We start from the raw sequence: 26,365 nt of genomic DNA on the forward strand, positions 1-26,365 counted from the left end.
TGGCTGGTCAGTTATGTCTGATTCATCAGCAGAATCATCAGAGGACACTGGCTCGGGGCTCTGCCCTAGGTCTCTTCTCTGGGGCTGAGAGGCCCTGTCTGGGTGAGATTGAGATCCTCTAATTAAAGAAATTAAATCTTCTGCCAAAGTAAGCATTTGAGAACTAGAAGAGGGCCTGGATGTGGGTGGTTTAACAGGCACTGTTTTAGTAGTCTTGGCTGCTTTAGCCCTGGCGAAGGCCTTAATGGACATGGCTGCTGGAGGCCTAGCAGCACCACATGCTGGGGTAGAAACATCCAAGGGATGGTGTCTGATAAGTCAACCACCGTAGTGGGTAAAATTTCTGAAGTCGTTTCAAGAGTTGTAGCAGGGGCCTCAGTTGTAGGAATAGGTTCAGCTGTACTTTGTTCAGTTTTCTCGGTTTCGCCGAAACCGAGACACTCGCGTTTGCTTGACCATGGTTTCGCCGAAACCGCGACCGCGAGTGTCGGTCCTTATCTTTGCGCTTTTTGCTAGATTGGGTAGCCGGAGGCTCCGACGGCATTATGCACGCAAAATCAGAACCGAAAACTGTTCTGCAAACTCCGACCGACGCCTAAGCGTCCGGTTGAAAGAAGCACAGGCGAACAGGCTGCTACGTCGGGCTGGGCCTAAACAAGGCAGACAGTAAGAGTGGAAATCTTTATGAGGTATTTGTTTCCCACAGTTTAAACAATTGTTAACTTTTTCTGACATCGGCTGAGGCAAGAAAGAGTCCCCAACGGGTACTTAGCTTTAGAAGTCTTCGAAGTAGTATTCGGTAGAAGTAATCTCTGGATCCGACCGACCGGCACTTGCGAACAGCTTCTGCTTCGGGCGCCACGCGGCAAGAAAGACGGAGGAAAATGGCGTCGGCTGATGCCTTTATACCCGAAGACCAACAGAGATGACGTCGGGTGGAGTGCGACATCAGCCGAAGCCGGACCCGGACTTTGGAATCCGGCCGACTGAAGGGCTGCCTGACGACAGGACAACCCACTTGTTATGACTGCAGATGCATCCATGAAGGACATCGGATACGAGTGAGTGCCTCCTTGTTTGTTTATATACCACATGACAGTGGTGTTGTCTGTCCTTATTAGCAGATGGCCTTGTTGAAGAGATTTTCCAAAGGCTTCTATTGCATGCATCACTGCCAACATCTCTTTTTGATTTATGTGCAGAGGCATTTCCGTAGGAGTCCATTGGCCTTGAATGCATCTGTCCTCCATGTGTGCCCCCCATCCATGATCTGAGGCGTCTGTTGTAATGGTTTGACTTGCTTGAACTTTGTTGAAGGACATTCCTTGGTTTAACTGGCTTGCTTGAGCCCACCACAAAAATTCCCTTTGCAGGCATGGAATGAGTGGTATTACGTCTTCCAGGTTGTGGCTGTGTTGAGACCATAAGCTTTTTAGATACCATTGTAGCTTTCTCATGTGTAGTCTTGCCTGGGGGATCAGTAGGATGCAAGATGCCATGAAACCCAGGGGCTGCAGGATCTTCCTTGCGGTCAGCTGGGTAAGTTTTGCTAGGCTTTTGAAGTAATCTGGTAAATGCTGTTGTTTCTCCTCTGTGAGGAAAGCCATTTGTGATGTGTGTGTCCAGTTTTGCTCCTAGAAAAATAATCTTTTGGGATGGTAATAGTCTTGATTTTTGAATGTTGACTGTGTCCAAAGCCAGTAGCAACTGAATGACATAGTCCAAGTTTTTTTATCAATGCTTGTTTGGTGTCTGCTTGTATGAGGCAGTCGTCCAGGTAAGGGTATATTTGAATCCCCTGGAGTCTGCAATGTGCAACTACTGATGCCAGGCATTTCATGAATACTCTGGGCGCAGTAGATAAGGCAAACAGCAATGCTGAGAATTGATAATGCTCTGTTCCTGCAAGAAATCTGAGGTATCTTCTGCAGCTGTGTCTGATTGAGACATGCAGGTATGCCTCCTTGAGGTCCAGAGTAACCAGCCAAGACCCCTTGCCCAGCATGGGAAGGAGTTGCTGTAACGTCAGCATTTTGAATTTTGGCACAATGAGAAAGGTGTTTAGAATAGACAAGTCCAGTACAGGCCTCCATTGCTTTTCTTTTCTTGGAACAAGGAACAGTCTTGAATAGAATCCCTGGCCTTGTTCCTGAGGAGGAACTTTTTCTATAGCTTTTATTTGTAACAGCTTTGCAACTTGTAAGAGAGCCTCTGCCCTTTGATTTTGTGGCAGGTTTGGCATGCCTTGTCTCGGTAAGGTGTGGAAGTGGAACCTGTAACCTCTGTCTATTATGTCCAGAATCCATTTGTCCTTGGTTAAAATGTGCCAGTTCTTTGAGAATAAGGATAATTTTCCGCCTAGAGGAGCTTCTCTTTGAGCCTTGGTAGGCGGAGTGATAGTCAAGTCATTGTGATTGTCCCTGTGGTGCAGGCGAACTCCCTGCGCCACTTCTTTGATTTGGTGGTTGCCATTGGAGGCCCCTGTAGGAGCCTCGGTATTGCCCTCTACCTCGAGCACGCCTGTTCTTTCCCCTTTGAAACTTGTCCGAGTCTGGAAAGGACCAATTCTTAGAAGGCAAATCCTACTGAATCTGGGAGGTTGAACCTGGAGGAAATCCTTGACAGTCTGTACTGATTTTGCCTTTTCCTCAATAGACTTCAACACATCCTGTGCATTAGCACCAAAAAGCTTCTGTTTTTCCAGAGGTGCATCCAGCAGCTTAACTTTAACATGGTCTGGCAGTGGCTGTTCTTTCAACCAAGCATGTCTACTTATAACGGCCCCCGTCATGGCTGCCCTACATGAAGCTTCCAATGCATAACCACACTGTAGAAAATGATTGCTAACCTGCTGAGTGTTATGAACCAAATCCTGCAGTGCCTTTCTATCTATAGGCTCAGAAGAGGCTAACTTTTTCTGCAAATCATCCATTAAGAAATCCTGGTACTGAAACATATGAAAAAGGCAGTTAAGTGACCTGATGGCAAGGGTGGAAGAGGTATAAACTTTTTTGCCCCATCTCTCCAGGGACCTAGCTTCCCTGTCAGCGGGCAGAAAGTTTTTGGCCGAGGAAGAAGCCACTGCCTTGGGGCCCTGTGAAATAGTCTCTAAATCCACAGAGTGGGCCTTAAAGAGATGCTTATGGGTTTCAGGGACCCTGTAATATCTGTCAGGTTTGACAGGAGCAGGAGGGAGAGAATCAGGCGAAGCACTGGAGTCTGAGTATACATCAAGGACATCCAACACTGGAGGAATAGCTAAAGGTCTGTATTGGGGCAGCTTAAGGAAGGTACGTAGCCTTTTCCTGGAGTCAGAGAATTCCTGACCCTGCCACTGAAAATGTTCTCTCATGGAGTGGAGAACCTCACCAAAAGAAATATCCTCTGGAGGGGAGGCAGAGGGAATTGAATTCCTCAGCATCCGAGTCCTCATAGGCCTGGAAGGATTCTTCCTGGGTATCTGAGTGCTCTGAATCCCCAGAGGCTTCATCTGAGGAGAGGGTGTCTGTCTGCTCAGTTCTAGGCCTTTTATCTGCAGGCGGCCGAGAACCTCTGATAAGAGAGATTAAATCTGCAGCAAGAGTCATGATCTGTCTATCAGAAGAGGGACCCTGAGCAGTAGGCTTAGTGTGAGGCCTTGGCCTGGCTGGCAGCCTTAGCACGTGCAAAGGCCTTGATGGACATGGATACCGGAGGCCTAGCTGCCCCACGTGCAGGGGTAACCTTGTCCACAGGAATGGTGTCGGGTAAATCCAGAGCTTCGGTTTCTGGAGGAAAATCAACAACCGGCACCGGTGAAATCTCCGGGACCGAAGAACGCGTTAAAGCGGTGTCGTCAGCCTGGGGCGGTAGAATTACCGCTTCCGAAGGGACCGAAGCACTCACGGAGGGCTTAGGTGTGGTATCGGTTGGAAGACGCGGGCCGAGAATGTCGGTCCCGGTCCTTGCGGTTTTTGGTAGATTGTGTTGTCGGTTGTTCCGACAGCATGATATAAGCAAAGGATTCGCCAAAAAAGTCTTCGGCAAATTCTGCCCGGCGCCTGAGTGTGCGCTTATTAAAGCAAGCACAGGCAGCACAGGCCGAGACGTCGTGGTCTGGGCCCAGGCAAGGGAGGCAGTAAGAATGGAAGTCCTTATGAGGTATTTGTTTACCACAAGACAAACAATTATTAACTTTTTCAATTTTTTCTGACATCGGCTGAGGCAAGAAAAAATGTTCCCCAACGGGGTACTTAGCTTTTAGATGACTTCGGTAACTGAAACACAGGAGCTGACCGACCAGCACTTGCGAATTGCTTCTGCTTCGGGCACCGCGCGGCAAGAAAGACTGAAGAAGATGGCGTCGGCGGATGCCTTTATACCCCAGCCGATCTGACGTCGGGGAGGAGGCGACATCAGCCGACGCCGGACCCAGACTTTGGAATCCGGCCGACCGAAGGGCTGCCTGAGGCAGGACAACCCATATGTCAGGACTGCAGTTGCATTCTTGAAGGACATTTGGTAATGCATAAAGCCAGTCTTGAAACGGAGGTATCTTTTGCATGATTCCCTTATTGGGACATGCAGGTATGCCTCTTAAATCTAATGTCACCAGCCAAGTGTTCTTGCCCAGCACGGGCAGAAGCTGCTGCAAAGTTAGCATTTTGAATTTTGGAATTGTGTTTAAAAAAATTGATAAATCCAGTATTGGGCGCCAGGCCTCATTCTTTTCTGGGTACCAAGAACAGTCTTGAATAAAACCCCTTGTCCTTTTTCCTGTTCTGGCACTGGCTGAATAGCTCCCATATCCATGAGGGACGTAACTTGTTTCTTTGCCTCTGCCCACTGATTTTTTTTTGGCAGATCTGGCCAACCGTTTGCAATTGGCAGAGTGTAGAAGTGGAATCTGTATCCCTGAGATACTATGTTTAACACCCACTTGTGCTGGGTTATTAACTGCCAATTTTGAGCATAAAGTGCTAATTTTCCCACTAAGAGTGCTGCCTAAAGATAAGTGCTTGGTGATGGCAGAGGGAAGTCATTGAGCGTGTCTATTGTAGGGTTGCACTTTATTTCCTCCAGATTTGGAGGTAGAAGCACCCCATTGCTTTGACCTGCAAGAATCCTGTGACTGGTATCTAGAACCTTAAGGGCGCCTGGATTTGCCCCATGGAGCTCTGTCGGACACAGGAAAGGACCAGTTTTTTGTAGGCCAGTGTCTACTGAATCTTGGTGGCTGCACTTGTAAGAGGTCTTTCACAGTTTGCATAGACTTAGCTTTGTCTTCCATTTTCTTTAAAACCTCTTCTGCCTTAATACCAGAGTATCATGCTGTAAAGGTGCATCCAGCAATTTAGCTTTAACATAATCAGGCAAATTTTGCTCTTTTAGCCAGGCATGCCTCCTAATCACAGATCCGGTAACTGCGGCCCTGCAGGAGGCCTCTAAGGAATCAAAACCACAGTATGCTTTCCAACTTGTTCTGCTGCATGCAATAAATCCTGCAATTCTTTATTTTCTGCACATCCAGAAATCATTTTCTGTTTCAGTAATCCCATAACATGTTGTTGATACTTGAGCACATGAAACCGGCAGTTTAAGGCCCTAAATGCCAAGGTTGCAGATGTATAAACCTTCTTTCCCCATCTATCCAGTGCCCTGGAATCTGTCAGAGGGAGTAGAATTTTTTGCTGTTGAGGCCTTAACACCTTTTGGACCCTGTAAAATAGTTTCTGGGTCAGCAGCAGGGTTTTTAAATAAAAATTTTGTGAATGTCAGAAACCCTGTAATATCTGTATGGCTTGCTAGGAGAAGGAGGGAGGGTAATCCTGACTGCAGATGCTATCCAGTTCGGACATCTACATTTATGGTAGGTACAAAACTGTACTATGTCCTTCATGGATGCATCTGCAGTCATAACAACTGGGTAGAATACCATAGCCAATTAGGGGAGGAGGAAAAACTAGATTATGGTGTGTTTAAGATCCCTTGCAGTACAGCAGTGGCAAACCCTGCTCGGGATCTGGAATATAGAGGCAAATTATAATGCTTGGCAAATGTATGCACGGAGGTCCAAGTAGCTGCCTCAATAATGTCTTTGGTTGCCACTCCTCGTAAGAAAGCTGTGGTAGTGGCTGTTGCCCTTGTAGAATGAGGTCTTATGTTCTGTGGAATTGGTTTTCCATGGAAGGAGTAACAGAATCGTATGCAATTTCCTATCCATTTGGAGATTGTCTGTTTGGAAATAGCTTTTCCTTCCCTTCCTGTTGCATAGGCTACAAAAAGCTGGTCAGTTTTTCTGCTCTTTTGTTCTGTCCAGGTAGTAGCGTAGCTGTCTATGTATATCCAAGGTATGCAGTATTCTTTCCCTCTGTTTTGTGGGTTGGGAAAGAAGGTAGGTAGGTGGATTGCCTGGTTTAAAGACACTCTGGATACCACCTTAGGCATAAATGTAGGATTAGTCCTCATGGACAATCTATCTTGGTGGAAGATTAGGAAGGCCTGTACTGCCATTAGGGCCTGAAGTTCAGAAACCCTCCTGGCTGAGGTTATTGCCAGTAGGAAAGCAGTTTTCCACGATAGATGCTGTAGGTCTGCTGTTGCTGCTGGTTCAAAAGGTGATAGTGTCAGCTTTTCTAGCACAAAGTTCAAGTCCCAAGCTGGCAATGGTGGTTTCCTTGGAGGTTTTACATTCTTGATTCCTCTGAGGAACTGCCTGAGTAAAGGATGTGAAAAGACAGGTGGATCAAAGCTGTATTCTGCTGATATAGCTGATGCATGTATCTTGATGGAGTAGGACAGGCCTGTATGTAGAAGTTCGGCCAAATACTCCAGAATGTTAGGCATATCTATGTTTGACATCTTTTCCTCTTTCAGTACTCCAAATGACAAACCTTTTCCATTTTCCTGCACAGTTCCTTCTTGTTGAAGGTCTGCGGGCTTCAAGAATAATATCTTTAACTCTTTGGGAAAGTTCTGGATTAGCTGCTGCTATGTGATGTTCCATGCAGTCAGTTGCAACGTTTTTAGGTTTGGATGCATGATGCTGTAGTTGTTCTGAGTTAACATCAAAGGCATCAGGGGTATTGGCCACATATTGTTCGAGACATGCTCCTCAGCAGTGGGTACCAGTGTTGTCTTGGCCAGTTTGGAGCTATCAGGATTATCCTTGGACGTTCTTCCTTGATTTTTAGTAATACCTTGTGTATCAAGGAAGAGGTGGGAATGCATATGCTGTTAGGCCTTTCCAGCTGAAGGAGAGCGAATCCACTTTCCATGCCAGTGGGTGGAATGTCCTTGTGCAGAATTTTTGAGCTGGTGATTGAGAGGAAGCGAATAGATCTATCTGAGGCATTCCCCATTTCTTTGAGATGGTCTTGAAGATGTCCGGTGTAGCATCCATTCGTGGGCATCCGATGTGGTTCTGCTTAATATGTCTGCTAGAGTATTCTCTTTCCGGTACAAATATTGCCTGTAACTGGATGTTGTAGCTGAGTGCCAGGTTCCACAGCTCCAAAGTCATTCTGCATAGGGGTATGAATGAGTGCCTCCCTGTTTGTTGATGTACCACATGACTGTGGTGTTGTCTGTCCTTATCATCAACTGGCCCTCTTTGAGAAATGGTTTGAACTTTTGGATTGCCAGTTTTACTGCCAGCATTTCTTTTAGGTTGATGTGCAGGTGAAGTTGATCCTCGTCCACAATCCTTGCACGCATTTGTCCAGCATGTGGGCCCCCATCCTAGGTCTGAAGCGTCTGTTGTGATGGTCTGGTTTGCTTGACATCTGCGAAAGGGTAGACCTGGGTTTGACTGGCATGCTTGAGCCCACCATAGGAACTCCTGTTTTAAGCATGGAATTAGTGGAATTTCTGTTTCTAGGCTGTGCCTGTGTTGGGACCATAAATTCTTTAGGTACCACTGTAGTTTTCTCATATGTAGTCTGGCAAGTGGGACCAAGATTATGCATGATGCCATGAAGCCCAAGGCCTGCAGTACTTTTCTTGCTGTTAACTTGTTCTGTTTTGTTAGAGCCAAGAAGTAAAGAGGGAGTTCTTTTTGTTTTTCTGCAGTTAGGAATGCCATTTGTCTTACTGTGTCCAATTCCGCGCCCAAGAATGTCCTTGTTTGGGATGGTATCAGCCTTGATTTTTGTAAATTGACTGTGTATCCCAGTGCTTGTAGCAAGTAAATGACCCTTTGTAAATCTGTTGTCAGCTTGCTTTTGTTGTCCCCTTGTATTAGGCAGTCGTCCAGGTATGAGTAAATTTGAATTCCCTGTAGTCTGCAGTGGGCGATTACTGATGCCAGGCATTTTGTGAATACTCTGGGTGCAGTAGATAAGCCAAAGGGCAATGCTGAGAATTGATAATGCTCTGATCCTGCAAGAAATCTGAGGTATCTTCTGCAGATTGGTCGAATGGGGACGTGCAGGTATGCCTCCTTGAGATCTAGAGTTACCAGCCAACACTCCTTGCCCAGCATGGGAAGAAGTTGCTGTAGGGTCAGCATTTTGAATTTTGGGACAATGATGTATGTATTTAAGGTGGACAGGTCGAGAATAGGTCTCCAACTTTTTCCTTTCTTGGAACTAGGAATAGTCTGGAGTAGAATCCTTTCCTTGTTCTGTTGTTGGCACTCTTTCCACAGCTCTCATGTTTGCTAATTGCATTATCTGTTGTAGAGCCTCTGTTTTTGATTTGGAGGTAGGTTTGGCATTCCTCTTTGACTGGTAAAGTGTGGAAGTGGAACCGTAACCTTGATCTATGGTTTGTAAAATCCACTTGTCTTTTGTGATATAGTGCCAGTTCTTGAAAATAAGGTTAATTTGCCGCCTAATGGAGCTGCTATTTGTTCCCTGGTAGGCGGATTTAGAGGTAAGTCACTGTGGTTGTGTTGTTGTAGTGGCAGTGGTTGTGTCTGTGCCTCTGTTGTTACCTTGCCACTGTCGTCCTCTGTAGGCAACTCCTCTGGATTGGTTTCTGCCTCTGGAACGTCTATTCCTGCCCCTTTGGGATCTTGTGGAGTCAGGAAAGGACCAATTTTGGCAGGCCAGTTCCTGCTAAACCTTGGGGGTTGAACCTGCAAGAAATCTTTAACCGTTTGAACAGATTTTGCCTTTTCTTCCATTTTCTTCATTACCTGCTGGGCAAGTGTACCAAACAAGCTGGTCTTATCCATAGGAGCATCTAATAACTTAGCTTTAACATGATCCGGTAAGGCTTGTTCCTTTAGCCATGCATGTCTTCTTATCACTGTGCCAGTCATGGCTGATCTAAATGAAGCCTCCAGTGCATCATAGCCACATTTTAAGGAATGGTTACTGACCTGTTGTATGTTATTTACCATTTCTAATACATATTTCTTATCAATAGAGTCATCAGAGGATAGCTTTTTTGTTAACTGATCAAGCATAAACTCTTGGTATTGTATCATGTGAAACTGACAGTTTAAAGCTCTAGCTGAGAGAGTAGCTGAGGTGTAGACCTTTTGCCCCATCTGTCTAATGACCTGGCTTCCCTTTCAGAAGGAATAGGGTTTTAGCTGTGGTCGAGGCTACTGCCCTGGGACCCTGGGATATAGTTTCGCGCTCTGCAAGTGGGGCCTTGTAAAGGTGGTGATGAGTGTCTGGTACCCTGTAAAATCTGTCTGGTTTGGCAGGGGCTGGAGGTAAAGAATCTGGTGCAGAGCAGACATCATTGAAGGCATCGTCCACCACAGAGGACAGGAGGTATAGCTAAGGGCCTGTGCTGTGGAGGTGCAGAAAGGTCCTAAGTCTTTTCTGGAGTCTGAGAAATCCTGCTGCTGCCATTGGAACTGCTCTCGCATGGCATGTAAGGTTTCCCCAAAGGAGAATTCTTCAGGTGGGGAAGCAGCTGGAATGGATTCTTCAGCATCTGAGTCTTCATAATTGGAGAAAGGAGCCTCTGGCTGGTCTGTTATGTCTGATTCATCGGCAGAATCATCAGAGGACACAGGCTCGGGGCTCTGCCCTAGGTCTCTTCTCTGGGGGCTGAGAGGCCCTGTCTGGGTGAGATTGAGATCCCCTAATTAATGAAATTAAATCTTCTGCCAGAGTAAGCATTTGTGAACTAGAAGAGGGCCTGGTTGTAGGGCTTTAACAGGCACTGTTTTAGTAGTTTTGGCTGCTTTAGCCCTGGCAAAGGCCTTAATGGACATGGCTGCTGGAGGCCTAGCAGCACCACGTGCTGGGGTAGAGACATCCAAGGGAATGGTGTCTGATAAGTCAGTGGCAACCACCGTAGTGGATAAAATTTCTGAGGCCGATTCAAGAGAAGTAGCAGGGGCCTCAGTGGTAGTGATAGATTCAGCTGTACTTTGATCAGTTTTCTCGGTTTCGGCCGAAACCGAGACACTCGCGTTTGCTTAACCATGGTTTCGCCGAAACCGCGGACATGAAAGTGTCGGTCTTTATCTTTGCTTTTTAGCAGTTTGGATAGTCGGAGGATCCGACAGCATAATATACGCAAAATCAGAACCGAAAACTGTTCAGCAAACTCCGACCGACGCCTAAGCGTTGCCGGTTGAATGAAGCACAGGCGAACAGGCTGCTACGTGGGCTGGGCCTAAACAAGGCAGACAATAAGAGTGGAAATCTTTATGAGGTATTTGTTTCCCACAGGTTAAACAATTATTAACTTTTTCTGACATCGGCTGAGGCAAGAAAGAGTCCCCAACGGGGTACTTAGCTTTAGAAGTCTTCGAAGTAGTATTCGGTAGAAGTAATCTCTGGATCCGACCGACCGGCACTTGCGAACAGCTTCTGCTTCGGGCGCCACGCCGCAAGAAAGACTGAGGAAAATGGCGTCGGCTGATGCCTTTATACCCGAAGACCAACAGAGATGACGTCGGGTGAAGTGCGACATCAGCCGAAGCCGGACCCGGACTTTGGAATCCGGCCGACTGAAGGGCTGCCTGACGACAGGACAACCCAGTTGTTATGACTGCAGATGCATCCATGAAGGACATCCACAGTATGCTTTCCAAATTGTTCTGCTGCATGCAATAAATCCTGCAATTCTTTATTTTCTGCACATCCAGAAATCATTTTCTGTTTCAGTAATCCCATAACATGTTGTTGATACTTGAGCACATGAAACCGGCAGTTTAAGGCCCTAAATGCCAAGGTTGCAGATGTATAAACCTTCTTTCCCCATCTATCCAGTGCCCTGGAATCTGTCAGAGGGAGTAGAATTTTTTGCTGTTGAGGCCTTAACACCTTTTGGACCCTGTAAAATAGTTTCTGGGTCAGCAGCAGGGTTTTTAAATAAAAATTTTGTGAATGTCAGAAACCCTGTAATATCTGTATGGCTTGCTAGGAGCCGGAGGTAAGGAGTCTGGAGTCAAGCTTGACTCCAAAAACGCATCATCTACAATGTCTAAAACAGGAGGTATGGCTAAAGGTCTCTGCGGAGGGAGAAGGAAATCCCTAAGCCGCTTTTCTGATTCTGAGAAATCTGGACTCTCCCAGTGAAAATGCTCCCTTCAAAGCTTCTCCAAAGGAATAATCTTCATGAGTAGATGCAGATGGGATAGATTCCTCTGCATCAGAATCCTCATAGGGTGGTACAGAAAATTCCTGATCAGAAGAGGAATCAGAAGAAATAGAAACCTGATCTGAAGTTTCATAATCAGTGTCTTGCCTAGGCCTCTTATCAGGAGGGGGTTGGGAACCCCTGATCAAGGTAATTAGGTCTTCAGCCATTTTGACCATCTGCTTTTTGGGTATAGAGGCCTGTGCACGTGGCTCATGCGTCGTTTTTTTAGCTTTTGGAGTTGCTTTTGTCTTTGATTTTGAAGCTGGCGTAGGTTTTACATAAAAATGCTGTAGTATGAAGACACCCTCAGAAGCCGGTGCCTGCTCAGTGGCTCCGGACCCATCCGAGGGAGAGACATCCGCAGGTACAATAACTTTGAGAATCACGCGGCGTGCCGGACTCCACAAGTGTCTCGGTAGAGGCCTGTGACTCAAAGTAGCGGGTATCAGGGGCTGCGAAAGCGCCTCACTGAGTACCGGCGACTGGCTTAGGAGAAGCTTAGTTGGTTTTGGACCTCGAAGGTCTCTCTGTCCTTTTCTTTGCGTTTTTTGTGAACTCCGGTAGTCGGACTGCTATCCAATGACATTTCAGGACAGTTAAATCTGTTTCCAAAATATTTTGAAGCAAAGATATACTGGCGCTTAATAGTGCGTTGGTTAAATCTAGCACAAAACCGACAGCTAGGCACGTTATGATCAGGGCCTATGCAAGGAATACAGTATAAATGGAAATCCTTATGAGGTATTTGCTTCTCATAAGTAATGCTATTAACTTTTACTGACATTGGTATGGAGCAAGAAAAAGTTTCCCCAACGGGGTACTTAGCTTTACTGAAGACTTCGGTTCTGAAACTTGAATTTGAAAATTTCAGGAGTCGGCTGACTGGCACTTGCGAACTGCTTCTGCTTCGGGCACCGCGCGGCAAGAAAGACCTAAAGAAAATGGTGTCGGCTGCCTGTTTTATACCCGTGATGACCTGACGTCATGGAAGAGGAGACAGCAACAGACGCAGGGACCCAAGACTTTGGAATTCAGGCCAACTGAGGGCAACCTGCCAGCAGATTACCCAAATGTAATGACTGCAACAGTGAAACACGAAAAACATCTGGAGGAACAGCAGAAGGGGAAGGGGATTCAACTTGAAGCTCAAAATATCTCTTTTGGGTGTCTGACATTTGTGAGTTATTCCATTTGAAATGGTCTTTCATCTTGGTGATGGTCTCACCAAATGTAATATCCTCAGGGGGTGAATGTCCCTCAAAAGATCCCTCACCAGGAGAATACTCCTCCTGGGGAGATGCAATTTGGGAGGTGTAAGAGATGGAGTCCTCTGAGGGGGAAAAAGGAAGTATCGTGCACTTCTTCCCTATCCTGAGATATGGGGGGGGGGGGGGGCGCTCAAGCAGGCCTAGGGTTGAGGAAAGGTAGAGTAGTGGAGGATGAGGCTGAAAGGCCTAAAGGCCATAAAGGCCTACATCAGGGAAGAAGTGAAGGACTTCCAATCAGGTAGGTCTTCTGCAGTGGAAAAGGCATGCTTGGTTTTGTGTTTCTTTTTAGCTGGGATGGACACTGGAACAGGGCTGGAATCAGGTTTGGTAGGAACCGTACCCAAAGTCAGGATCCTGGTCGGAGGCTCCACAGATTCTGGTTCCCCCTTGACCTCGTTGGTAGTCGGGGTCTGGGTTGGCTCCGTGGACATGCTGGTCATCAGCTGAGCAATGGCTTCCACAAAGGTAGTCGAAGTTGATGGATCCACTGGGAACTCCTCAGCTCCTAAATTGGCAGCTGGCGGGGCATCTGGTAACGGAGTGGCAGGAGAAGGCCTAGGAAACTTGGGCTTCTTACGTAGAGGTTCTGACGCGGCCTCCGAGGCAGGATCCATTCTTAGCGCTAACTGCTTAAGCTGCTGATTTTCTAAGCAGTGGTTAAGTGCGGCCAGATGGCTGTGTAGGGTCTTCAGCACAAACAAATTACAAATTGAGCAAACGGAATGTTCGTGCTCCCGGCCTACGCAAAAAACACACCTGTCATGGGCATCTTTATGGGGTAATCTGGCGCCCGCATTGGCATTTACCCTTTTAACTGACATCGGTTATAAACTGCTACAACAAACCAAGCCTAAGCAATAAATCAGTTATGAAAAACCAAAAATCCAATGGGTTATTAGCTTTATTGAGACATCTGAAGAGAAGGAGCGAACACACGATGCGTTGGTAGTCTGCGGCTGAAAAGTTCTTGGGATTGTGCGTGCAGACGTCACATTAAGGCCCCTGGTTTATGGCCTTGTGTGTGATGTCCCACGCAGCTGCAACAGCCAAGCTGAAGCTTTGGTATAGGAGCCGATGTACGAGTAGCCTGGAGGCAGGAAATCCCACAACAAGAATACTGCAACATAGGAATAGAAGAACATCAACCAGGCAATCTAATTTCTTATTTTTAATGGGAAGTTTGTGAGCAAACTATCAAGAGCATCATTATGAATGAACAATCACTAGAATGAAAAAAAAAAAAACATACCTTGCATCATCCCAAGCTTGGAACACAGACAGCAATGCCACATGATCAGAGAATCTGCTCCCAGCAAAGTTCCGGTGCACATAGCCTAGTCGCTTTCCTTCACTAATGAAAGGTTCTGGAAAGCACGTGGCAGCGGAAATGGTGCACAAGGCATCACCAACACTGCAAAACAGGTATCAGAAAATACTCCAAATTAGATCAACTGCTTAGATAAAAAGACAATCTACCAAATATTTCACAAATAACTACTACAATGACAAAAGTATTACAGAAAAATGTTCATGACCAGCTAAAGGCTACCATTTTTAATTCAGGTTCTCATGTTATAATCATCAGTAGCACCAAGTCACACAGCTCATAGTAGTACACATGCAGCTTACTACAAAATGTCACTGTTACTTAGCATTGTGGCGGCAGTTTATCAGCACAGCTCTCGTGTATTCTTTTTTCAGGTTATCACACTTTTTTCTCTATTTTAGAGAACAGCCACAGCTTCCCGATTTAAATAATTACTGTCCTGTTTCCAGTGCTTAGTAGTAAGGTTGGAAAATCACTTCTCTAGCTCTACTGCTTCCATGTCCCTCCTTCTGCACAAAGCATGTGCTCTAACAGAAAAGTGGCGCCTTATCCATAAAAGATCTACAAAACACTTTCCAGCTCTAGATTACAAGACACATCCTTAACTATCTATGTGACCTTTGTTTACTGGGGTAGAGCACTGATCAATTCTAACCAATTCAAGTCTCAGCCCGAGGTAAAAATAAATGGCCAGATATACAAGACAGACAGTACAATAAAGTACAGTTGTGTACCTACCACAAATGTAGATGTTAAGAGTGTATTCACTGCTGCAGTCATTACTCTTGGGTTATTCTGCTGGCAGGCTACCCTCAGTCGGCCAGAATTCCAAAGTCTAGGTCCGGCATCGGTTGCTGTCGCCTCTTCCCTGATGTCAGTGCGGCAGGGGTAAACAAGATGCAGCCGACGCCATTTTCTTCAGTTTTTCTTGCCCCAGATGTCAGGTGCCCCCAAATTGGTAAGTTAAAAATTATGCCAATAAAAATGCATGCACAAAAATAACATTTCCTTCATCTACAACCAAATATACCAAATAGGTTGTATAGGATAGAGAAGTGCAGATAAGTCCCAGCAAAGAAAAGGAGGATGGTGGGTGGGTAACTTTTAGTTATGTACTTACCATAACTTTAGATGTATGGGATCCATCTCGTCTACATTCTGTACATATGGGTTCGGAGCCGATCCTCGGCTCCGACTCGGCATGCTATACTATAGAACGAAGTCTCTTATTGGCTGAGCCTCCTCATATCCCAGGATGCCGCACTACTGCTTCCCCAGATCTTGTTTGTCCGCACACATGCACACACACATAGACTGTTGTTATAAGATTGCCAGGCGTTTCAAGAGAGGAAAAACAGTTGTATTCGGGTCGTTCAGTCTCTTCTGGCCTCCAAGGCAGGGGGAAGGAGGGTGGGTTATTAGGAATTTAGGCGAGATGGATCCCATACATCTAAAGTTATGGTAAGTACATAACTAAAAGATGTAATGTGATCCTATCTCGCCTACATTCTGTACATATGGGACAGCGTCCCTAGCACCTAAATCCTGGGTGGCTCACTGGAAAACGGTCCGGAGAACCGTGGAACCGAAGGAAGCTCGGCCCCTGGATGCTACATCCAATTTGTAGTGAGAAATAAAGGTATGTAGAGAAGACCACGTAGCAGCCGCACAGATGTCATTAATAGAGAGCTTGGAATGAAAAGCTGCCGAAGTGGACATAGCTCTGGTAGAATGAGCTTTTACAGGAATTGTAAGCTCTTTATTTGAAATGAGATAAATATGACTGATACAGTCTCTGATCCACTTGGCAATAGTGACTTTCGTGACGGTTTTGCCCAATTTATTGTCTGAAAAAGATACAAACAGTTGATCTGATTTTCGTGCTTGTTGTGTCCTATCCAAATAGAAACGCAACTGTCTGTGCACGTCTAAGGTGTGAAATGTATACTCAGCTCTGTCTGTATACTTAGGGGAAAAAAAATGGTAATTCCAGAGATTGTTGCAAGCAAAATTTAGAACAAACCTTTGGTATAAAGGATGGGTTTGGTCTTAGAGAAACTCTATCCTTGTGAAAAATCAGGTATGGTGGATTGATGCACAAGGCTTGAAGTTCTGAAACTCGCCTGGCTGATGTGATAGCAACTAGAAGGGCAGTCTTCCAAGAAAGAAATTTCAAGTCACAGGTTGCTGCCGGCTCAAAGGGGTGCAATGCTAACACTACGTTAAGGTCCCACGGTGGTGCAGGATGCGATATAGGTGGCCTAAGAAGCCAAGCTCCTTTAATAAAGGCTTTGCACAACTTATTGCTCATTAAAGGTGGTTCTACATTCTCATGAAAATTGGAAACAGCCGCCAATTGAACTTTGATGGTGGACACCGAACAACCCTGGTTGAACAGGGAGTTTAAAAACTTCAGAACCTCTGACAGAAGCTGTCATAGGGTCTAATCCTCGGAGTTGAGCCCAAATAGCAAACCTCTTCCATTTACTGCTATACATCTTTTTTGTAGAGGACTTGTGGGCCGAGGACAAAATATGCATAACCTCAAGGTCGAAAGAATGGCTCCTAACTACGGTCGGAAGAGGAGTAGCCAAGCTGCTAGCTTCAATGAATGGAGGGACTTATGGAGCTGTCCTGACTGATGAATCAGAAGGTCCGGAACTTGGTCCAGGAACCAGGGACCGTCCAGTGCATACTTGCGAAGAAAGGGGAACCATACTTGACGAGGCCAGTATGGGGCGATTAGAATCATTTTGCTTTCCAAGCGAATAGCCTTCTGAACCACCTTGGGGATAAGGGGAACCGGAGGAAAGGCGTATAGCAGACTCAGGGGCCAAGCTTGGACTAGAGCATCCTTGGGGGTTTCCCCCAGAGCTGGAATGAGAGAGAAGAACTGCTGGCATTTTGCATTGAGGGGAGTTGCAAACAGATCGCAACATGGGATTTCCCATTTCGTGAAAATTTGTGTTACCACTTTGTGATTCAAGGACCATTCGTGAGGGGAGAGAATAGTCCTGCTCAGTCTGTCGGCTATCACATTGGATGTCCCCGTAATGTGTGTTGCCACTAAAAAGTGTTTGGTAGCAATCGCCCAATCCCATACCTTCATGGCCTCTCTGCAAAGGGGGTAAGATCTGGTCCCTCCTTGCTTGTTCAAGTACCAGAATACTGACATGTTGTCTGACTGAATGGCAATCGTCCCCTGGGGAAGGTGGTCGTGTAGTGCTTGTAACGTTAGAAGCACCGCCCTCATTTCCAGGATATTGATGTGGAGAAGATTCTCGGAGTGTCACGTGCCTTGGACCGACCTGTCCAGATAATGTCCCCCCCCCCACCCTGTCTGGGAGGCGTCCATAGTCAACGTGGCTGAGGGGATGGGAGCGAAGGTCGCCCTGATCCGGGTTGGAGGAATAAAGCCACCAACGAAGATCCTGCTTGCACGTTTCTGTTACCAATATGTGGTGACTGAGGGGGAGGTCTTGATAAGACCACTGGGCTAAGAGGAGCCACTGGAGTATCCTCATATGTAACCTTGCAAAAGGAACGAGAAGAATGGTGGCTGACATGGAACCCAACAGCTGCAGGACCATTCTCGCTGGAGCTCGATGTCTGAGGAGTAACGCCCGCACTTGACACTGCAATGTTGCTATCCTTTCTGCAGGAAGATAGACTCGCATCTGCCTTGAGTCTATTTCTGCACCAATAAACAGAATACGCTGTGATGGCCGCAATACGGACTTTGTCCAATTGAAGGTGATTCCTAAGGAGCTGCCTAGGGAGATAGTGACAGCTAGAGTTCTTAAGAGTAGATGCCTTGAGGTGGCAGTTAGGAGCCAGTCTAGGTATGGAAACACCTGGAATCCTAGACTTCTCAGGTGAGCAGTCACCATTGCCAAACATTTGGTGAACACCCTGGGGGCTGTGGTGAGACCAAATGGCAGTGCACGGAACTGGAAATGACTGTCCCCTAGGCTGAAGGCACAAGTGTCTCCTCGACGCCTGATTTACCAGAATGTGATAATAGGCGTCCTTGAGATCTATGGAGCACATCCAAACACACTTCTCCAGAAGTGGGAGAATGGTTTGCAAGGTGACCATCTGGAATTTGGACTTTTTCACTGATCGGTTTAATTTGCTGAGATCCAAAATGGGCCTCAAGTCCCCGGTCTTTTTTGGTACCAAAAAGAATCTCGAGTAAGTCCCTGATCCGGTCTGATCTGCGGGGACAGGTTGGATGACTCCTTTTTGAAGCAGCTTTGAAATTTCGATGGCTGCCATATCCCGTTGACTGGGTGGCGGGTCCAGGATTCTTTGGGACGGTGGGGGGAGTTGAGAGAAGGGAATGGTGTAACCTCCGGCGATGATTCGGAGCACCCATTGGTCCTGGGTGATACTTTCCCAGGCCTTTAGGTGCCTCGAAAAACGACCCCTGACTGGCTCTGGAGCTGCACAGTCGGGCACTCCTTCAGGGATGCTGGAAGGAGGAGGAGCCACGAAAGGACTCGCGGTCTCCAGTGTTGCGGGGGCCTCCGCCGCCTCTTGGACGGCGTCTCCCTGAAAAATTTCCCCTTCCTCTGCCTCTAGAAGGGGAATCGCTCTGCTGCGATGAGTAAGACTTTTGAGACTTACGGAACCACATTTTCCCTCCTCTTCGAGCCTTGGGATAAGGCCTGAAGGGAGTGGAAAACCGGGCCCCTACGGCAGTTAAAGTCTTGCCCTCCTGCTTGCAGCAAGTCAAAGTGCCCTTTACCTTGGGTCCAAAAAGGGAGGACCCATCGAAGGGGGTGTCGGCAAAGGAAGACTTAAAGGCCTCCGCAAAATGACACAGGCGTAGCCAGGCTTGTCTCCGTTGAGCAACACCTGTGCCCGCCGCTCTGCTCGCTCCCTCGGCTGCATACAAAATAAGCCTCATGGACGAGTTGGATAGGGAGGACAGGGTAGCCAACTGGGAGTTAACCGTCTGGGCCAACTGCTCAGGTAGGTTACCAGAGAGGGCATCTGAAAGCTCCTTGACCAGATCCCTCTGCAATCTCGTAAAATGAGTCAGGTAATTCAGAGACCTTCAAGTAAAGGTTGCTGAAGCAAGGGTGCGCTTCCCGTACCGATCCATGCTCCTAGACTCCTTATTAGGAGGATGGACAGACGTTGAAGCCTCTGCCACATCTTGTTGGGTAGCAGATGCCACCACCAAGGCATCTACAGCCACACCTTTGGTAAGAAAGTCCTTATCCGGGGTGCGAAGGAATTTATTGGGGCGAGCTGGCACCGGTTCAACAGAATCCGGATGTTCCACGCCCTTGAGAGATCAAATCCAGAGCTCATCAAGGGCGGAGACACCCAGGAGGCGGAGGCTGAGCCCAAGGCCTTGAGGAACACCGACTCCTCAGCAGAAGGGGTTTGGACTGCCAGTTGCCTCGTTGCTTAAGGATTTCCAAGATGTCCGCAAAGGATACATCATCCGAGGACGACTTGGGGGACCCTTCCGCATCATCGAGGTCGGTATCCGAGGTGAGAGACTCATCAGGGGAGTAGACGTGCTTCCTCTTGCACTGTTTCTTCCTCGGAGGTTCCTCGAAGGCGCTCGGAGGGACCTCCCGGAAGAAGGGAACCCCCGACGGGGGTAAACTCAGGCCCCAGGGCTCCGCTGTCATGAGACAGAGGGACTGCAAAGGAACTAGTCTCCGTGCCAAGGGAAGGTGGTGGTGAGAAGGTAGAAGTGGCCAGAGAGGATTTGGCCAAGGCACTCCTCATGGCCGTGAAGGCGGGACCCCCAGAGTCCTGGGAAGGTTCAACCCCCAAGGCCACAACAGCAGACGGAACTCCCGCCGACGCACCGAGAGGGAGGCTAGGAACCGAAAGAATCGGTCCCGAAGCGGCACCCCCGGGGCCGACAGAAGAGGTCCGTGTACCGAACACAGACCCGAAGGGCGGAGTTGGAGTAAGGGTCGGAGTCGACCCTACAACTTCCATCGGTTCCACAAACACAGACTCCAACGGTGCCAAAGCTGTTGGAGGAGGAACTAAGATGGCAGGGTGGGAAATCGGCTCCAGAGCCGACTGGGTCAGAGCAGAGACCAACTTTTGAATGACCGGAGACTGAAAAAGCCTTTGAAATACCCTGTCTACATCCGAATCGGACATCCTCGATGACCGAGAAGAGACCGACCGGGTTCGAGTTGACTTCTCCGCCGGCTCCGAAACACTGGGGGACCGGCTCCAAATGGATTCGAGAAGTATCGGCGCCGAGGGAGGTTCCACCACTACTGCAATTTCCCTCGGAGCCGATGTGAACTTCGGCACCGAAGGGGAAGAGTCTGAGCGGGCAACCTTCATCGGCTCCGAAGGCAGTGGAGCCGATGAAGGTGACTCGCCTCTCGACGCCCGAGCTCCTGGCTCCGAAGTCAGAGGAGTCGAGGCTGGAGACATCGAGGCAGACCGTTCCGCCCTTGGCTCCGAAGTCCGTGGAGCCGACTGAGAAGCCTGCCTAGACGTTTTTGCTGTCGGATCAGACGGGCTGGTCGGAGCCGAAGATTTTTTCTTCCTCGACGGGGAAGAAGAAGATAGGGCTTCCTCAAAGGAAGGGGTAATAAGCCCTTTCAAAATCAACTTATTTTTCCTCTCTTGGAGCACTCGAGAGGAAAAAGCGTGGCAAACGCTACAGGATTCCTTTAAGTGCTTCAGCCCCAAACAGTACACACAAAGCAAATGGTCGTCCGTAATGGACATTTTATAAGAGCATTTCGAACATTTTTTAAAACCAGATGGCCTATGTTCTTTTGACATGACTATCTGTTGCTAATAAACTTTAAAGGAAGAAGAAAACTAACACTGAGTATAATAAAGACAGGTAGATTAAGGCAAGGTCCCTCTAAGTTAAACGGGAACACTTGCCACCAAGAAAAATATTCAATTTACCAAAAAGTTGAAACAGTTAGAAAACACACAAAGAGAAGCTGTTAGACAGCCCTAACTGAAAGAGCGAGGGCTAGGCAAAGGCCCCTGTAACTTAAATGGGGTCCTTTACCGTCGACAAAAACACAATATTTTACCACAAACTTTTGAAGAAAAACAGTCACACAATAAATAGCTGTTAAAACAGCTTTTGGGTAATTTTAGCCAAATTTCTGACAGAAATTTAAATACTAGAGGCACTTAGCTCAGCCAAGTCCGAGACCACGTCTATGCTGTAGAAGCGGCAAACGAGATCTGGGGAAGCAGTAGTGGGGCATCCTGGGATATGAGGAGGCTCAGCCAATAAGAGACTTCGTTCTATAGTATAGCGTGCCGAGTCGGAGCAGAGGATCGGCTCCGAACCCATATGTACAGAATGTAGGCGAGATAGGATCACATTACATCCTGGACTGCAACAGTGAATACACTTGAACATCTACATTTATGGTAGGTACACAACTGTACTACGTTCACAGTGTTTCACTGTTGCAGTCATTACTCTTGGGTTGAATCCAAAAGCTGAGGATGGGTGGCTGGGCTAAATAGGATTAGGAGTGGCTATGAGACCCTGCAGAACTGCAGTGGCAAAGCCTGCTCTAGATTTAAAGAGGCAAGTGGTAGTGCTTTGTGAAAGTGTGCACTGAGCTTCAAGTTGCAGCCTCTAAGATATCTTTGATTGGTACTCCTCTGAGGAAGGCTGCTGAAGTGGCTGCTGCTCTGGTGGAATGAGGCCTAATGCCCTTAGGCACTGATTTTCCATGTTGAAAATAGCAGAAACGGATGTAATGGCCTATCCATTTAGAAATAATCTGTTTTGAGATGGCCTTTCCTTGTGATCTTGCAGCATATGACACAGGTACAAAAGAACCAGCCGACGCCATTTTCTTCAGTTTTTCTTGCCCCAGATGTCAGGTGAACCCAGAAGGAAGGCAATACATAAATTTGTGTAATAAAGCAATGCCATATAATCAAAATACAGTAGTGCAAGCAAATACACCATAAATGAATACCTCAATCAGGTTGTATGAGGAGGTGTTAGCCAATAGGCCTGACCCAAGAGGGGAAGGAGGGAGGGAAACCTGGACTGCAGCTGTATTAGCACTCGAACTTCTACATTTATGGTAGGTACAAAACTGTACTATGTTCATCGTGCATACAGCTGCAGTCATAACAGATGGGTAGAATCCCAAAGCTAAGAAAGGGGTGGTAGGCACTAGGTGGAACTAGGAGGAGCCAGGATGCCCTGGAAGACTGCAGTGGCAAAGCCTGCTCTAGATTTGGAGTATAATGGAAGGTGGTAGTGCTTGGAGAAGGTATGCACAGAACTCAGAGTGGCTGCTTCCAAAATATCTTTGGTAGGAACTCCTCTGGGAAAGCTACAGAGGTAGCTGGGCCCCTGAGGAGTGAGATCCGATGCCTGTAGGTACAGTTTTGCCATGAAAAGAATAACAAAAGCGTATGCAGTGGGCTATACATTTTGAGATTGTCTGTTTGGAAATTGGCTTCCCTTGAGCTCCTATAGCATAGGACACAAAGAGCTGTTCTGATTTTCTGAAAGGCTTTGTTCTGTCCAAATAATGCAGCTGTCTGTGGAATCCAAGGAATGTAGTAATCTCTCCCCTTTGTTTTGAGGATTAGGATAAAAGGTAGGTAAGTGTATAGCCTGATTCAAAGCTACCCTGGATACCACTTTTGGCATAAAGGACAGGTTGGTTCGTAAGGAAACTCTGTCCTGATGGAAGATGATAAAAGGCTGCACAGCCATGAGGGATTGTAGTTCCGATACCCTACGAGCTGAGGTAATAGCCAGAAGGAAAGCTGTTTTCCAGGACAAATACTGCAAATCTGTTGAGGCAGCTGGCTCAAAAGGAGGCAAGGTCAGCTTTTCTAGAATGAAATTGAGATCCCAAGCAGGTAATGGTTGTTTCCTTGGGGGTTTTATATTCATAGCCCCTCTGAGGAACTGTCTTAAGAGGGGGTGAGAGAATAAAGGTGGATCAGTGTTGTATTCTGCAGAAATGGCTGAGGCATGGATTTTGATGGAGGAGAATGAAAGTCCACTGCTTTGCAGCTCAGCTGGATACTGTAATATTTGAGGTAAACTCAGTTTTCCAGGATTCTGGCCCTTTTTCTCATTCCAGGCACAAAACCGTTTCCATTTTGCGGAGTAAGCTTTTCTAGTAGACTGCCTTCTGGCCTCCAAAATGACATCCTGCACCTCCTTGGAGAGTAGGGTCTGTTGTGATGTTAAGGAATCCTCCATGCGGCCAGACTGAGTGTTTTCAGCTGACTGTGAAGAGTTTTGAAGCTGTGCTGAGTCAGAAGAGGCATTAGAGGCAGGGTCCATGGTGGGGAATGAGTCAGGCTCCTCAGGAGTGGGTACCAGTGTTGTCTTGGCCAGTCTGGAGCAATGAGAATCATCTTTGGTCTGTCTGCTCTGGTTTTTAATAGAACTTTGGACAGCAGAGGAAGAGGTGGGAAGGCATAAACTGTCATTGTTGTCCAACTGAAAGAGCGTCCACTCTCCAGGCCTTTGGATGAAAAATCCTTGAGCAGAATTTTGTCAATTGGTGATTTTTGTGGGAGGCAAAGAGATCTATGTCTGGCCTTCCCCATGCTTGAATTATCTCTGTAAAAACTTGAGGATGCAACTTCCATTCTTGTGGATCTGTCATATTTCTGTTAGGTTGTCTGCCAGCGTGTTTTTCTTGCCTGGCAAGTACTGTGCTTGAAGTTCGATTTGTAAGTCCAGAGCCATGTTCCAAAGTGACATGGCCAGCCTGCATAGGGGGTATGAATGGGTTCCACCCTGTTTATTTATGTACCACATTACTGTGGTGTTGTCTGTCCTTATCAATAGTTGACCTGGATGCAGAAGGTCTTTGAAAGCTATAATAGCATTTATTACTGCCAGCATTTCCTTTTGATTGATGTGAAGGTGCTTTTCTTTTTGGGACCATTTGCCCTGAATGCACCGATCTGTCATGTGCGCCCCCCAGGCGTAGTCCGAGGCGTCTGGTGTGATGACTTGATTTGCTTGAGGCTTGCTGAATGGTAGACCTGTGTTTGTTTGGCATGCTTGAGCCCACCACAGAAATTCCTTTTGAAGACATGGAATTAGTGGTATTACTGTTTCCAAACTGTGGCTGTGTTGAGACCATAGGTTTTTCAGGTACCATTGAAGTTTCCTCATATGCAGCTTTGCACATGGGATTAGTAGGATGCAAGATGCCATGAATCCCAGAGCCTACAGGATTTTCCTTGCAGTCAGCCTGGTGAAATTTGCTAGTGTTCTGAAGTATTGAGTTAGTTGCCCCTGCTTCTCTGGCATGAGGTAGGCCATCTGGGTGTGTCCAAGTTGGCACCCAGGAAAATTATTTTCCGAGAGCGTATTAGCCTTGATTTCTCTTTGTTGACCATGTATCCCAGAGAATTCAACATTATTACATAAGCCAGATGTTTCAGAAGTATGTGCTTGCTGTCCGCTTGGATCAGGCAGTCGTCCAAATAGGGGTATATTTGTATCCCTTGAAGTCTACAGTAGGCAATTACTGATGCCAGGCATTTCGTGAATACCCTGGGCGCAGTAGATAAGCCCAAAGGGGAATGCAGAGAATTGATAATGGGTTGAACCTGCAAGAAATCTGAGGTATCTTCTGCAATTTTGTCTGATTGGGACATGCAGGTATGCCTCCTTGAGGTCCAATGTTACCAGCCAAGACTCCTTGCCCAGCATGGGAAGAAGCTGCTGTAAAGTGAGCATCTTCAATTTTGGTACGAGTAAAAATGTGTTTAGGATGGATAGGTCCAAAATAGGTCTCCAATCTTTTCCCTTCCTTGGTACCAGGATTAGTCTGGAATAAAAACCTTGACCTTGTTCGTGAGTAGGTACCTCCTTGAATAGCTTTCATGTCCATGAGATCTGAAATTTGTCTTTGTGCCTCTGCCCTTTGATTGTGTGGCAGGTTTGGCATGCCTCTCATTTTTGGAAGGGTGTGAAAATGGAATCTGTAGCCTCTGTTTATAATGTCCAGGATCCATTAGTCTTTTGTGACAATATGCCAATTTTTTGAAAATAATGCCAGTTTTCCGCCTAAGGGTGCTGCCATTTGAGCCTTGCTTGGCATGCAAAGGGGAAAGTCATTGGGTTTGCTTTCTGAATGGCTGCGAGCTATCCTCAACCACCTCTTTGTGTAGGAGCTTGCCACTGTCTGCCTCTAAACGATCCTTGGGATTGTCCTCTGCCCCTCGGGCACCTGTATCTACCTCTTTGGGGTCTGTCCGTGGCTGGAAAGGACCAATTTTTGGAAGGCCAATTTCTACTGAAACGTGGGGGTTGTACCTGTAGAAAATCTTTCACTGTTTGCATTGATTTAGCCTTTTCCTCCATTTGCTTTAATACCTCCTCAGCATCAGCACCAAATAATACATCCTTTTGTAGAGGGGCATCTAGTAATTTAGCTTTGACATGATCTGGTAAGGTTTGTTCCTTGAGCCAGGCATGTCTACGTATCACTGATCCTAACAGCAGCTCTACCTGAGGCCTCTAGAGCATCAAAACCACATGGCAAGGTATGTTTACCCACTTGTTCTGCACTATGCATCAAATCCTGCAACTCCTTCAAGTCTGGTTGTTCAGTTTGTGACATTTTACTTAATTGTGATAACAGAAACTGTTGGTACTTTAGCATATGGAACTGGCAGTTTAATGCCCTCATGGTTAAGGTGGCCGAGGGACATACCTTTTTTCCCCACCTTTCTAAGGATCTGGAATCTCTCTCGGAAGGTAATGGATTTTTAGCAGTGGAGGCCTTAATTCCCTTGGGGCCCTGTGAGATAGTTTCTGGGTCAGCCGCATGGCTTTTGTATAGAAATTGGTGTGAGTCAGGAACCCGGTAGTACCTGTCAGGCTTGACTGGTGCTGGAGGTAAAGAATCCGGGTTAAGGCAGGCCTCAGAGTACACATCATCTAGTATGTCCAAGACAGGAGGTATAGCCAGAGGACTGTGCTGAGGTAGCAAGAGAAAATCCCTAAGCATTTTCTTGGAATCTAAGTACTCTTGGCCTTCCCAGTGGAAGTGTTCCCTTAAGGTATGCAAGGTTTCCCCAAATGAGTAATCCTCTGGGGGGATACAGAGGGAATGGACTCCTCTGCATCAGAATCTTCAAAAGGGGAGTAAGAATGTTCCTGTTCATCAGAGTGCTCTGATATAATGGAGGCCTGATCAGAGGAGGGGGATTCTTCCTCCACTCTGGGCCTTTTGTCCGGTGGGGGCTGAGAACC

The 26,365-nt window shown here is 46.9% G+C and overlaps 1 protein-coding gene across 1 annotated transcript in view; it reads right to left on the reverse strand.

Moving 5' to 3' along the window:
* The window catches only part of DHX9 (DExH-box helicase 9), a 1,660,482-nt gene that overhangs the window by 216,354 nt on the left and 1,417,763 nt on the right, over positions 1-26,365 (reverse strand). The window contains exon 21 of the mRNA XM_044086769.1: positions 14,053-14,214. Coding sequence (XP_043942704.1) covers positions 14,053-14,214 — 162 coding nt within the window. The remainder of the gene's footprint in view (positions 1-14,052; positions 14,215-26,365) is intronic.

Source organism: Protopterus annectens, chromosome 10.part0, assembly GCF_019279795.1.
Source record: "Protopterus annectens isolate FY-2018-M chromosome 10.part0, PAN1.0, whole genome shotgun sequence".
Lineage (NCBI taxonomy): Eukaryota > Metazoa > Chordata > Ceratodontiformes > Protopteridae > Protopterus > Protopterus annectens.